Genomic DNA, 14,289 nt, shown 5'->3' with positions numbered 1-14,289 from the left:
GCCCCGCGCCGCGCGTCACCCGACAAGTGCCGGCCGGTCGGCCCCGCCCCGGCCCGACGAGGCCACTGGAGCCGCGGCGGAGGGGGGCGAGCAGGTGCGGCGCCGTGCCCGGCCGCTTGCTCCCGCTCCTCTGGGAAAGAGTGGGCCCCTTGGTGGCCCCGCTTTGGCTTCTGTCATCACACCCGTGGGGAGCGTTGCGCGGAGGGCTCCGGCGGCGAGGCGGAGCGTGCGCGCGAGCCGCCTCCCCCGCGGCCCGGCGCGTGGTAGACCCCGCCGCTTCATTTCCCGTGCGCGGCGCGGCCGGCCCTCCCTTTCCTCTGCCGTCCGGCGCCGCCGAACCCTCATCTCTGCTCGCCGCGTCCTTGGCTGGCGAGTGAGTACCGCGGCTCTCGCCGCCAGGCCCCAGGGCCCGGGGAAGGGGCGGTCCGCACTGCGCCGGCGATTCCGTCCTCGACTCCGGGGCGCCGGGCCGAGTGCAGCGCCGGCGGGGAGCGCAGAGGGGCGGGGCCCGCGGGCCACGTGTTGGCTGGACCCCTGAGGCGGCCCCGGCGGGAAGGCGGCGGTGACACTGCGCCGGCCGCGCTGGCCGGCGCCTCGGTGGATGACAGGAACGCCTGTTTAGCTGTGGCCCGGGCCTGTAGCGCTTCCTTTGTCCGCGTTTACTGAGCACCTCCTGCACGCCGGCTCTGGGCCTCGGAGGACAGGCGCGGGCCCAACCTTCGGGAAACCTTGACAGCTCGTGAATGCAGGAAATAAGGACGTGATTGCTGAGTGACTAGAAAGAAACACACAGCGTTCTCTGAGAGTGACCGAAGGCCTTGACTTGGATAAGGTGGTCCGGGCAGGAAGCGGTGTCAAGCCAGTGTCTGAAGGGGAGAGTGTCGCCTTCCTGGAAAACGGGCTCTTTAAATGGAACGAAGAAGGGAAAGCCAAGGGGGTGGCAGGGGTGGGGACTCGATGGAGGCAGCACCGCAGGGTTTGCAGAATCAAGGGCTACCCTAGAGCAAGAGAGTTATTTGTATGGCTAAATTTGGGGTGGTCCCTGCCTGTTGCGGGAGCACCTCTTACATTGACCCTGGCAGGTAACCCGCTAGGGAGTAGGCCTGGTCTGGGTCAGGGAAGGATGCCTGGTGTTACCTCAGAAGCGGCCCTGACAGCCCGACCTCCTCTGGGCGCCATCAGCCGGTAAGTGGGCTGGTTCAGATGTGACTCAGTTGTTCCTGAGCCCCTTGTGCCCAGCTCTGTTGGCAGCTGTTCCCTGAAAAAGCTCCTTGCAGAGTGCCTGGCACACAAACTGCAAGGAGCAGGTGCTCTGCCATCTCTGCAGGGCAGTCAGCCCTGGGCCTCATGGGAGCCTGGGCAGAGTGGTGTCTTCTCGTGGTCAGTGGGGTGACTGCCCTCTGGAGGAGGCTGGTGCAGGACCAGCCTCCTTGGCTCCACTGCTGGGGAGCTGGGTGAGGCTGCAGGGTTCAGCAAAGGTGGGCAGACGTGCTTGATCAGTGTTTGTGAGTGGAGGTTTCTTGAAGGTGGTGTTTTAAAAAAGATCACGTTGTGAATATCTCCAACGTATTGTGCTCTGGTGTCAGCTTTTTAGGGGGCAAGCAAGAAATGCTGGTCTGAGCCCTGGCCCTGTGCTGATGTTTTAAGATTACATGTGTAAATTCAAAGTGGACAGCAGTGTGACATTGGCATGAAGTACAGGCACCAGTGAGACACAGATTGCCAGGTCCTCACCTCACCTGGAGCTACGGTTTCCCGAACTCCTGTTTCCCAGCTGTGAGGCTTGGAGGCATACATGAGAAATCAGGTGTACACAGGATGGTTAACAAAGCAGGTGCAGTGTTGGAGTTGCCCACAGGGAAGGGCGTAGAGGTGCCTGGCAGTCAGGGTAGATAGACCAGGGCAGCACCAACTGAGACAAATAGAACTGAAGGCCATGGCACTGCAGCACAGACAGCAGGGCAGGTTGGCATTTCTGGGTGGTGCTGGACTGTCCAGGAGTCAGAGGTAGGAAAGCATCTGACTAGGAATTTGGGGCATGGCATTACCGCCTAAGGAAAAGCAGAGGGCATCACTCCCACACAGTAGCCCCACTGTGTCACTGTTCTCATCGCCTGAAACATGGCCAGTGCCCACCACTGCCCTCCCGGACACCGCCCGTGGGGAAGCTCTATTGTGCAGCAGTGGTCTAGACCGCAACAGCGGGGGGGGGGGACCCCACCCCTGTCTGCCTGCAGTTCACACCCATTCTCACTTCCTGTGGAAGGTGGAGAGAGCTTTGATTCCCTGGGTGGATGATGCGGGAGTCCTTCTTTGTGTGCGACTGAGATGAGATGATGTGAGCACGGGGATACCTGGGGCAGTGTTTGGGAAATGGGAAGGTGCAGAAGGCAGAGCCAGGGGAGGGGACAACCCCCACCCCTCCCAGAAACCTTCCTCATTCACCCAGCCTCCTGGGGCCTCTGGGCTCCCTGGCACCTTGGTGTGGCTCTGCCAGTCTGTGTCCTCGCTTTACTTCAAGACTTTCCAGCCAGGAGTATCCAGGGTGGGGGCTGCTGCTAGGTTCCCTGTCTTGGCACTGCAAGAACTGCCCTTCCAGGACAGAGGCCAAGAAGGGCCCTGAGTCCCAGCACAGGCTTTGGAGAACGTGTCTGTCTTGGCACAGCCGTGGGTGCTTTCTGCACTGGGTGCTGAGCTGGGAGGGTTGCAGAGGAACTGCTGCATCGCTGCTTCCACCACAGGTCCTCGTGGCCAGGTCGGGTGCAGTGCCTCCAGGGCCTCCCACCACCTCACTGCCCCCTCTCGTGGGAACGGTCTTAATGCACCTTATGGACCAGGGGTTGGGCCTTAGCGGCGGGCCGGTGAGTGGGAGGGACCCCTGAGGCTAGTTGCCTGGCGTCTGGGAGCTCTCTTCCCGGGGCTCCGCTCTGTTCTGGCTGGGGGAAGTGCAGCAGAGCAGGGCCCGCTGTCCTGTAGGCACACGGCATCCTGACTTTAGGGCTCTAGGCTGAGGTGTCTGTCCTCGAGAGGAAGTGTTCAAACTCAGACTTGCTTTTCTCCAGGAAGAGATGGGTCTCATGGAACCTGGAGGCACTCAGGGACAGGGAGTGGAGGTGGGCTTTTGCATCTGATGCTAGGGGGCTGTGTCACCTGTCCTGGGAGACCCAGCAGCAAGGCAGGGGACTCTGAGAGCTGCCTATCCCCCCACCCGTGGAGTCTTTCTGGGTGCTCTTGGCTTCACGCCAGGAGGCACTCCACTGTGTGTGGCTAGCCTTCAGGTGATGCTCTCCTGTGGTGTCTGGAGAGCCCTCCTTCACCCAGTGCTTGGCCACATCCTCCCCCTGGGAACCTCATCACCTGAGAAGCCCCAGCGGTGGGTGTCTGCAAGGAGCCTACCATGACCTCCTGTGCACTTCCACCTGCTGATGTCCTGTGTTCACCCTGCTCCCGCAGGGCACGTTGTATATCCCTGTCCAGTGGTGGCTGATGCAGGCGCTCCAGCGCTGGCTGCAGTGTGGGGTAGACGGGAGGGCAGGGGCATGGGTGGCAGGGCTCCTATGGGAGGAGGGACAGATCCTCAGGTCTCTAGTCACTGGGCAGCTGGGGGCCCCTGGGACAGAGCGGGACAGATCCGCTGCTGATGTGTGTGGTTCCCCCAGCTCCTGGGCTGCTGCCTCCTACGGATTCGGGTGGGGCACCTAGTGTCTCCCCACCTGTCCTTTTGTGCACACCAGGAAGGCATTGTGTCCCTGAGAGTGCTTTGGTGGGAGCCTGCGGGGACAGTGGCACCCTGCCCACCTAGCCTCTCACCCTGCCCCAGCAGTGGCCCTGCTGAAGGAGAAGGCACTGGGGCTTGGTGGCTGCTGAGACCTTCAACAAGGTCATCTTGGGCCTGGTCCAGCGGTCTGGACCCAGTGGCTGTGCAGAGAGGGGGATCCCCTCCACAGCCACGGCTCCAGGTGGACAGTGGGGACGCCTAGTGCTGGCTCCCCTCTCCCACGTTGGCTCAGCTTGGTGGGGAGCGGTGGGAGGGGCACTCAGATGGTGCCCCCCAGGATCTGCCCATTTCACATGAGGATGGAGCAGTGCTGCCCTGAGCAGTGGACCCAGCCACCTCCTGGGATTTTGGTGGTGGGTCTCGCCCTGTGTCTTCTCCATCACCCTCGCCTCCACGCTACCTCACCGAGCAGCGTCTGAAAAGGCCCTCCAGCCTGCTCAGGCCGCCCTGTCTGACTGCCTCTAACCTTGCTGCTTTCTCTTCATGCTGTCCTAGGAGATCAAAGTGAAAGTAAGTAGCCCGCTGTGTTCCCTTCACCTGAGCCCAGAGACCCCCAGACTGGCCCTCAACCTGCCCGCCGTCCTCACATACCTGTGGGGCCAGGCTGCAGGCCTCAGTTTCCTTGTCTGGAGCAGAGTCCGATCCTGTCGGTGTGGGCTCGGCTTTCCTGGGCTGAGCCAGTTCCTGCCTGTGAGTTGGGTGGGCATCCCCTGAGCACCGTCTGTAGGCATGGCTTGGAGCTGCAGCCTTGCCAGCCCCCGGTCCCAGACCCTGTCCCTGGCTCACGGGCATCTTGAGCTGCGGCCTCAGCTCTGAGCAGAGCCTAGTCTGATGTCAGGAGCAAGGACAATGTTTAAGTCAGTAGATTTATGTGGGACTCTGGCGCTGGGGGCTCAGCCTGGTGGGCAGGGCTGAAGGGACTGGACCAGCCCAGACCTGCCCTGGTGAGGGGTCAGCCAGGAGCTTGCTGTCAGAGGGCAGTGGGTGATGTCACAATGCCCCCCCTCCTGGGCACACTTACCACCTCCCACCACTGCCTCTGCCGTCAGCCTGGCCTTGGTAAGTGCTGCCTCCAGCCTAAGGAGGAAGGCTCAAGCCCGCGGGCCCACACTGGAGCAGGGCCTCTCCCTCAGGAGGGACTTCTCTGAGCCTGGGGCCTCAGTCCCTGCCATAAGAGGCCTGCGGCATGTGCTGTTAGAGGGCCCCCCAGCGTGCCCCTTCAGAGCACGAGGGGGGATCTCCCTGAAGTCCAGGGCAGGGGTGGGACTTAGCCCCCATGTCCCACAGAGTAATAGGAACTGGGTTTTCGTTTTGTTAGGGGGTGTTAGGAAGGGGGCGTAGACCCTGGACTGAGTGGTGGGAAGAGTTTGCCATCTGGGGTGAAGGTAGCGTGAGGCAGAGTCAGGGCCTCTGGGGCAGCGGATGACACAGGTCCCTCTAAGCTGAGGCTTGCCCACCCGCCCCAGTAGCGGGTGGGGTGCAAAGCCCCACTCCCTTCTCCCACTGTCCCAGTGACAGAGCCCTTACACCAGAAGTGCTGATGAGAGGAGGGTCCCTGCATCCGAGGACAGTACTTGGAGGTTCCCACGTGGCCCCTTTTAGTTCGGGTGCACCCACACATGTGAGCTGATTGCCTCCTGATCGGGGAGCAGCTGCCACTGACCAGGGAAACTGGTCCTCACTCCCTGCCTGAGCTCCTCTCCTTTGAGATGGTCACTTCCTGGTGTCTCTCCTGATGTGACCTTGTGGGGTTGGGCACTACACCCTCTGCTCCCAGCTGCCCACTGGGAGGTTGCCCCTCGTCTCAGACCCTCACAGCTCCTCTCGGGATATGCCCTGCTCAGGATGGCGGGGTGGCCATGCGGGTGTGGGGGACTCAGGCCCGGGCACCGTGAGGGGCCATCTTCCAAGACCACCAAGTGCATGTCTATAAAACAGAAACCCCAGTGCCTCTGGGAGGTGGCCAGACTTAGCAAAAACACAGGACGTCCAGTTAAAATTTCAGATGAACAGCGAATAACGTTTCAGTATAAGAGTCTCAGATGTCTCACGGGACATATTCATTCTAAAAGTCATTTGCCATTGATGTGAGAATCAAGTGAGTGCGTCCTGTATTTTATCTGGCTGCCCTCCTTGGAGGTTCATAGGAAAGGCTTCTGTAGCCAAAGATGTTTGGGAAGTGTTCCCCAGACCCCTCTGGAGAGCCTGGGTGCCCTGCCCGTTGGATCAGAAAAGACAAGCTTTGCAGTTGGGAGGATGCATGCACACACGGCACACACAGCACACGCATGTGTACGTGTGTGTCAGTCGCTTCACGGGGTTGCCTGTGCACTCCACTCCGGGTCTTTGCCTGTTGCCTCACAGAACCCCCAGGCACCTCCGCAGCGGGCGTCCCCCGCAGCCCCGCCAGTCAGGCTGAGCAGGGGGGTGGGGGCGCCGTCTGCAGACGGCTCGCGGTGTTGCAACTGCCTTCTCCTGCTTGCTTTTTAACGCTGCGTGAAGATGAGGAGCGGGAAGGCCTCCTGTGCCCTGGAGACCGTCTGGGAGGACAAGCAGAAGTATGAGGAAGCCGAGGGGCCCTTCCACGAGCACGAGGCTGTGCGAGCCACCGCCCCCGCCACCGCCCAGCAGCTCCTGGCCGCAGCCCCGGCTGTGAACGGGCCAGGCGGGGAGGATGTGGAGGAGGCAGACGCCCCCGACGGCAGCAGGAGCGACCGCGGGAAGAGCCCCAACGGGAAGAAGCCCCTGCAGAAGAAGAGGAAGCGCTCCCCGAAGGGCTGGCTCAGCCAGGCGGACCTGGCCCTCGTGGGCCTCTCAGCCGACCACGTCTGGCTGGACAAGCCACTTTTTGACCAGGCAGAGAGTTCCTACCACCAGAGGCTGGCAGACGTGGCTGCCCAGGCCCCCTGGGGTCCCTGCACCCATGGAAGCCAGGTTGCCTGCCACCACGTGACCTGGGGCATCTGGGTCAACAAGTCTTCCTTTGACCAGGCAGAGCGGGCGTTCGTGGAATGGTCTCAGGCATTGCTGCTGGCTGTAGAGGGGGGCGGCCAGCAGGCAGCTCCCGACACAGGCCAGCAGGCAGCCGCCCCGGACCTGCACCTCATCCGCCAGCCCAGCCCTCCGGCCAACAACCAGCCCCCACTGGGCAGCCTGCAGGCGCTCGTGCAGGGGGTGTGGCTCGAGAAGCCGCGGTACGACGCAGCCGAGAGGGGCTTCTACGAGGCCATGTTTGACGGCCACCCTCCTGGGAAGGTGCGCCTGCGGGAGCGGGCCGGCCAGGCTGAGGGCGCCAGGCGGGGCCGCAAAGACCGGCGGGGCCGCAGCGCAGTGGGAGGCAAGCGGCTGGAGCAGCGACGGGCCAACGGGGAGGCCCCCTCCGCCCTGCCCTACTGGTACTTCCTGCACAAGGATGCCGAGGCCCCCTGGCTCAGCAAGCCCACCTACGACAGCGCTGAGTGCCGCCACCATGCTGCTGAGGCCCTGCGCACGGCCTGGCGCCTCGAAGCCGCATCCCTGGCCCGCCAACCCAGCGCCTGGTCTGGCCCTTCCGTGTCCAGCCTGAGATCCAAGTAGGAGAAACATGTTGGGTGGATGCCTAGGCTTCTGGGCTGAGGCCAGCATGGTCCCCTTCCTACCTCCACCCCGGCGGGCCTCTTCCTGATTCCTGGACCCCACTGAGTTGGATGCTGGAGCGGGTTGGGCAGGGGTGGCTCTCTCCTCCTGGGGCATTGCGGTCTCCAGGATCACCCTTGGGGGTCACTGAGTTCTGGTCACCCCCACCGAGTTGGTGGAGGGAAGGGCTGAGTTTGTCCTGGGCAGGGTTTCCCTTTTGGCCTGGCAACTATAGGCCTGGCAGAGGGAGCAATGAAGCCTGGCCCGAGCCTCACTGGGCCTGCCTGGGAATTCTGTCTACCCTGTAACCACCTCTGAGGGGAGGTGGGCATCTCGGGTGCACCAGCACATGCCAGTGGCCTGAGTCTGGAGGACACCCACTGACGAGGCCAACTGGCCTTCAGCCTGTGTACTCAGGGGTCTTGGAGGAGAGGGGAGGGGTGGGCAAGGCCAGTGTCTGGCTGTGGAAGGGGCCCCTTAGCCAGCTGGGCTCAGGGGAGAGGACTGGATTGGAGGCGCAGCAGTGGGGAGAGAGCCTGTGGTGCAGGCGGGGTCAGCAGGGAGTTAGGCCTCCCTGGGCGTGACTCCCAGCAAAAGCCCCTTTGCTCCTCAGTGGGGAGCTGGTTTGAGAGGATCTGGGCCCTGGTGTGAGGGGCCAGGACATGGGGGGTTGGGGGTGTTCCCTGTTGGGAGTATGGGGGCAGATCATGGAACTAAAGCTGGATTCATGGTGGCGCCTCATGGGGGCGGGGCACAGAGGGGAGCTCTTGTCACCAAGGGGCACTTGGCGAGGTCCGGTGATGGCCTGGGGTCCTCGGCACAGAGAGCTGGTGGGATTGGGTCCTTTTCTGTCACACTCAGTGAGGGACAGGACAGTCCTGTGGCATCAGGGTTGTCGTGAAGGGCCAGAGGGAGAAGAGGATGGACCCTGTGCTTGGGTCTGGGGCAGCTCCCCTGTCTTGCTGCGACGTGCCAGTGCTCCAGTTTGCCAAAACAGATGGTGGCTGCGCCCGCCTCTCAGGCCAGAGTTCGCCAGCCATTCTCAGACTTGCTGGTCTCAGGATGCCAGAGCTTTCTACCATGGATTTCTACCATGTTGGTGATAAAACACAGGAGGTTATTTGTTGGAAAATAATAAGGTCGTTATTTGTTAACATATTTCTGCAGAAATAGTTTCCTTGTAACAAAAAGATCTAGGAAATAGGGTGGCCTTGTTTTACATTTTTGCAAATTTCTTGTGTCTGGCTTAATAGAAGGCAGCTGGATCCCTGCACCTGCTTGTGCATTCAGTCTGCTGGTGTACGTTGTCTGATCGACAAATTCAGCCTTGAACAAATGTGTGATTGGAAAAGGGAGGATCTTGGGAACCCCTGGAGGTTCATGGCTGTACTTTGAGAGCTGCTGGCCTTGGGGATAGGCCCGGGGACCATGGGCCTTAGAACGGAAGGAAGTCCAAGGTGGGGGGCAGGGGTAGGGGCTTATGGGCTCACTGTGGTCTGTGCCAGGAACCGCTGGTGCTCTGCTCGGGGCCTGGAGCCCTTGTCACCCAAGGATGGGACAGCCTGCCTGGCACCCTTGAGGTCTGGGCTGTCGGAAAGGGCGCTCGTGCAGGCCCGCCCTGGGGCCTGCGAGGAAGCACCCTCTCCCAGCCAGGCTGTCTTAGTCTCTCCTCCCCTTCCTGACAGGAAAATGGCCACAAACTTCCTTGTGCACGAGAAGATCTGGTTCGACAAGTTCAAGTACGACGATGCAGAAAGGAGGTTCTACGAGCAGATGAACGGGCCCGTGGCCGGCTCCTCACGCCAGGTAGGGACTCTGCGCAGCCGCTGCTGGCGGGCCGGAGGAGGGCGGTCTGGCTGGTTCCCGGGGAGCTGGAGCTGCCCTCATCTCGGCGCAGGGCGCTCCCAGGGGCCCACGGGACCCGGCCCGGCCGGGCCTGCAGAGCCCGCGCCGCGGGCCCCGTCTTTGCGGCCCAGGACTCTGTTCTCGTCTGTCCTCTGGCCCCTTGAGCGCATCCTGTGCAGCAGTTCCCTGCTCTCCTCACATGAGTCTGGGTTTTTTTTGAGTTTTTTTTAAATTTAAAAAAGAAAAAGAGAGACTGGTGTTTTTCTGCACTGTCTGCAGGAGAACGGCGCCAGTGTGATCCTCCGTGACATCGCGAGAGCCAGAGAAAACATCCAGAAGTCCCTCGCTGGGGTGCGTACCGCAGGCCGCCGCCCCCCCTCCCCGCGCCCCTGCTCCTCCCCCGCGCTGCTGACTACTTTGGCCTCTTGGAGCAGTTAGCGTAGGGTGTGCAGGGCTGTGTTCCCACACCGCCAGAGAAGATGTTCTTCCTCTTGTGTCCTTGCTGAGCTGGCTGGCGGTCACCTGGGATGCCCCACCTTGCCTTGGCCACTCCTGTGGGGCCAGTGTGGGCCCCCTCATCCTGCAGGGTGCACCCCAAGGCACAGACCCGGAGACCTCTTGCTTTGGGCTTGCTCTCCCGGCTCAGGAACGCAGGAGAGGGTGGCACATGCCATGGTTCAGAGAGTTGCCCCCGTTCCTTGGCCCGTGGCTTCTGACGTCAGTTTCTGCCACATTTCTGGCTCTTATGTGGACCTTTGTGATGACCCTGGCCTCCCCGGTGGACACCGGGTGATCTCCCTACGCCCAGAGCCTCAGCTTCATCACATCTGCAAAGTCCCTTTTGCCACGAGGTCACCTTTTTACAGGGTTCGGGGATTGGTATGGGGCCAGGTTTTAGAACCTTCTGCTGGCCACAGCTGGTTCAGGAGGTCCTGGCTGTAGGTTGGGCAGACCTGGGTGAGTGTCCCCAGGAAGTGGTGCCCAGCAGACCGTGCTCTGTGCTTGGCTCCTGCCTTGTCTTCCATCCAGCAGCCCCAAGTCCCACCCGCCACCCTCTGCTTTGCTCAACACAGTTCAGGCCAGGCAGACGTGGGATCGAGGTGGCACAAGGTCTTTGCACTCAGGCCAGGTGCGTCAGGCTCCTGTGCCCAGGAGGCCAGTGCTGGGGGCTCAGCAACTCTGGGGGCTGTGGCCCTGGAGCTTCCTGGGCTGCGGACCTCTTCCCCCACCGGGCCTTGGGGCCTTGGCCACTGGGGTCAGTGGCAGGGTCTTGGTCTTTGGGGGAAGCACGTGGGTGCTTGCTTGGGCCTGGGGGCAGGTCTGCTTGGGCTGCTGTGTGAAGCCCCGCGGACCAGGTGGCAGGAGGAACAGACACTTACCTTCTCGTGATGTGGAGGGTCAGCTTCCGAGATGAAGGTGTGCGGGGGTTGGTGCCTTCCAAGGCCTCTCTCCTTGGCGTGTAGAAGGCTGTTTTCCTCCTGTGTCTCTGTCACATCTGTGTCCACATTTTTTCTTATGACGACACCAGTTACGGGATTAGGACCACTTAACGACTCCTCATGATTAATTACTGTTTCCGAGTAAGCCCCCACTCTGAGGCCCTAGTGGTGGGGCCCCCACGTGAACTTCAGGGGAGCATCATTCAGCTGCCAAGGAACCCAGGAGGGATGCTGCGGCCCAGCCCCGTGCTTGGACTTGGGTGGGGTGGGGCTCAGCACCTGCCGTCTCCGGAGGTTCCCACAAACTGCGAGGTGACAGGCACAGGGCTAGAGGCAGGAGTGGAGGGTCCTGGATTCAAAACCTTAGTGTGGGTCTGCCCTTGAGGCTGCCAGGTGGCTGCCTATTGTATCATGGTCTGCGACTGGACCGGGTGGCCTGGGCCCGCCTCACTGAGCTGCCAGACTTTCTGCCCCGAGTAGCAGTGGGCAGGGTGGCCCTCAGGCACAGAAGCCATGCAGTGACTACGGGCTTGTGGGCTGGGCAGTGGTGACCCAGTGGCCCCCAGTCCGGTCTCTGCCCCGCCACTTCCTCTTGGCCTTGCAGCAGGTGGGGCCTTGCCCGGAGCCTGCATCCTCAACCGTCGGTTCCCACTCAGTGCTGTCACCAGGGCTGTGTTGGGAGGTCCCCGGGGCTGGGCCGACATGCCGGGCAGCAGGCTCCAGCCTGCCGCCAGACCCTGGTGCATTTGCTTGGCAGGTGAGCCTGCTGAGAGGGGTCCGGGCCGGAGCGTGCAGGCTGGTGGAGCAGGAAGGGTGGTCAGGGCCTTGCAGGGAACAGGTGGTTCTGGATTTCATCCCTGTGCGGTGGGGCTGCTGGAGGGTTTTGGTGGGAGTGGTATTGGGAGCTGAGTGCTGTGGGAAGCAGGCTGGAGAGGCTGGGTGCTCTGTGGCAGTGGCGAGGGCGGTCAACTGGCAGGTGGATGCTGTTGGCATTTGCTAACCAGAGTAGGAGGTTATGGGGACAAGTTGGGGATGGACATGTAGGTTGATCTAAAAGGAGGGGAATGGAGTGAGCAGAGCCCACCCCGGTCCTAGGGCCTGGTCAGCACTGCTTCCCCAGCAGCACGGCGCCACTTGGCCAGCTCTCACGAGATTTCGATGCAGTAGGAGCTGGTGGGTCACAGGAGACAGTGTCGGCCTAGTACCGCCCCAGGTCCGTGGGCAGGGAGCCAGGTGCTGTCAGTGTGTCCTCTGTTGGCAGTGGCCTGGGGGTGTGCAGATCAGAGGAGGAGGCCACATGGCTTGCTCTGTGGCTGCCTGGTGGGTGGGCGGGCCCCAGGCTCAAGGTCTTCACTGTCGTTGGACACTGGAGAAGGGCAGTGGCCATGGGAAAGGGCCCAGTGACCATGCTTTGTCGTTGGAGCCGTTCCACTGCAGTGTGGTGGTGCTGAGTGGCCTGCTTGTAGGCCCCAGGGGGTAATTTGAGCCATGACACCTGGGGGGTGAGCTCCCTGGGCCCCGCTGTTGGGTCAGATGACAGGGCTCCCAGTCAGGGAGGAACCAGAGGAGGCTGGTGGCCAGGCCAGGGTCCCTGGTCACTCGGAGCTTTTGAGGGAGGCAGGGTGTGGCGCTGGCTGCTGCAAGGTGGCTGCCCCCTGCTCTGGCATGCTCCTTCCTCCTGCTCCCAGTGGGCCCCTCAACTGCCATCCCCTCCTGTTTCCAGCTCAAGGCTGTGCTGCCCAGTCCTCATGAGGCTCTGGGCCAGGCTGACCCAAGGGCTTTAAGTCCTTTGCTTCCCTCTACCCCGCCGGGCGACGGCAGCTGTGGCTCAGTTCCGCACTGCCTCTGTTCTGGGGCTGCCCTGGGCCTCCTGCTTCCTGTCCTGTGCTGTCTGCTCAGCCAAGGGTGTCCCTGGTCTCACACGTGCAGGGCTTCCTCCCCACTTGCCTGGGGCAGGTGGACCCCGTGGGGCTGACGAACTTCTCACCCAACTTGGGGCTCTGCTTCTGAATGGCTGAGGTGTTGAGCCCACCCTCTCCTGCTGCCTTGCAGAGCTCGGGGCCTGGGGCCACCAGTGGGCCCAGTGGAGACCACAGTGAGCTGGTCGTCCGGATTGCCAGCCTGGAAGTGGAGAACCAGAGCCTGCGAGGGGGTGAGGCCCTGGGCCTGATGGGTGGGGGACCCCACCCTGCCCCTGCCTTCTGACCAGCACCCACTTTGCTCCCACAGTGGTGCAGGATCTGCAGCAGGCTGTCTCAAAGCTGGAGGCCCGGCTGAGCGCACTGGAGAAGAGCTCGCCAGCCCACCGAGCCACGGCCCCACAGACGCAGGTGAGTGCCCTCCCCACACCCAGGGACCGCATGCCTGGCACTGAGGAGCAGGAGGCCCTCACATACACGGGCCCTGGTGCCCTCACCCTGCCGGGCAGGGTGTGTAGTTGGGTCCCTGGCTGCGTGGGCCTCAGCCTCCTGTCCCCTATGGCAGCACGTGTCTCCCATGCGCCAAGTGGAGCCCCCTGCCAGGAAGGTGGCCACTGCCACGGAGGATGACGAGGATGATGACATCGACCTGTTTGGCAGCGACGAGGAGGAGGACAGGGAGGCGGCCCGGCTGCGGGAGGAGAGGCTGCGGCAGTACGCTGAGAAGAAGACCAAAAAGCCTGCCCTGGTGGCCAAGTCCTCCATCCTCCTGGATGTCAAGCCTGTGAGTGGCTCACCTCTGACCCTCCCCACCCTGTGCCCTGGGGTCCTGGAGAGGTCAGGGCGGGGCCGGGCAGGTGTAAACTCAGACTGTGCTCTGACCCCAGTCCCCCACCTCTCTCCCCAGTGGGATGACGAGACAGACATGGCCCAGTTGGAGGCCTGTGTGCGCTCCATCCAGATGGACGGGCTGACGTGGGGGGGCTCCAAGCTGGTGCCGGTGGGCTACGGCATCCACAAGCTACAGATCCAGTGTGTGGTGGAGGACGACAAGGTGGGGACAGACCTGCTGGAAGAGGAGATCACCAAGTTCCAGGAGCACGTGAGTGGGCAGGCACACACGGTGGGGTCCCCAAGTGAACCTCCGGCCAGGCCAGGCATGTGGCAGGAGCACGTGGGCCTTCGTGAACACGAGCCTCCCTCTCCACAGGTGCAGAGCGTCGACGTTGCTGCTTTCAACAAGGTCTGAGCCTGGCACTGGGCCTGTGTGTGTGAAGTCTTGCAGCCAATAAAGACAGATTCCAGCTCTCTGCCTCCTGTCCTGGCCTGGGCCCCACGGTGGGCACGTTCAGTGAGCGGCTCTCTGCCAGGCCCCAGGCCTCATTAGTGTCGCCTGGGCCCCCTGTCTGTCCTGCTCCTGCACCAGTGGCCACCAGCCTCCACCGCTGTCTTGGCCTCTCCACAGCCCTCCCGTGGCTGTGGGACCCCACCCCTTGCTGCCCCTCCTGTCTGCCCCCTCCCCTCTTGCTCACGCCTCCGTCGCGAGCACCACGTCCAGGTCAAGCTGTTGAAACCAGAAACGAGCACATATTGGCTCCCTCACTGTAGGAGGCATCCCTGTCCACCACCTCCTCTTCTCTGCCGAGCTGTCACCACAAGTGCAGAAGTGCCAGCCTGGAACTGTCCAGGGGAG

General features: G+C 62.4%; 1 protein-coding gene across 2 annotated transcripts; it reads left to right on the top strand.

Annotated features, from left to right (window-relative positions):
• The first annotated feature begins 216 nt into the window (after positions 1 to 216).
• EEF1D (eukaryotic translation elongation factor 1 delta) lies at positions 217 to 13,906 on the top strand. 2 transcript variants are annotated; one of them, XM_010961152.3, is made up of 9 exons: positions 4,290 to 4,468; positions 6,281 to 7,350; positions 9,079 to 9,199; positions 9,518 to 9,589; positions 12,730 to 12,829; positions 12,907 to 13,007; positions 13,162 to 13,380; positions 13,504 to 13,698; positions 13,807 to 13,906. In XM_010961152.3, the coding sequence occupies exons 2-9, from the start codon at positions 6,281 to 6,283 to the stop codon at positions 13,843 to 13,845; spliced, it is 1,917 nt and encodes a 638-aa protein (XP_010959454.3). In that variant the 5' UTR covers positions 4,290 to 4,468; the 3' UTR covers positions 13,846 to 13,906. The 2 variants fall into 2 exon arrangements, with proteins under 2 accessions (XP_074208855.1, XP_010959454.3); XM_074352754.1 differs by lacking the exons at positions 4,290 to 4,468; positions 6,281 to 7,350 and adding an exon at positions 217 to 373.
• Positions 13,907 to 14,289: the final 383 nt, after the last annotated feature.

This window comes from Camelus bactrianus, chromosome 25 (assembly GCF_048773025.1).
Source record: "Camelus bactrianus isolate YW-2024 breed Bactrian camel chromosome 25, ASM4877302v1, whole genome shotgun sequence".
Taxonomy (NCBI): Eukaryota; Metazoa; Chordata; class Mammalia; order Artiodactyla; family Camelidae; genus Camelus; species Camelus bactrianus.
This window is presented reverse-complemented; position numbering and strand designations above follow the sequence as displayed.

Excerpts from the sequence above, each read along its gene's own strand:
- EEF1D (XM_010961152.3), top strand. The coding sequence starts at position 6,281 with ATGAGGAGCGGGAAGGCCTCCTGTGCCCTGGAGACCGTCTGGGAGGAC. Across the intron at positions 9,200-9,517 it reads TGGCCGGCTCCTCACGCCAG|GAGAACGGCGCCAGTGTGAT; the intron begins GTAGGGACTCTG and ends CACTGTCTGCAG. Across the intron at positions 13,381-13,503 it reads TCCTCCTGGATGTCAAGCCT|TGGGATGACGAGACAGACAT; the intron begins GTGAGTGGCTCA and ends CTCTCTCCCCAG.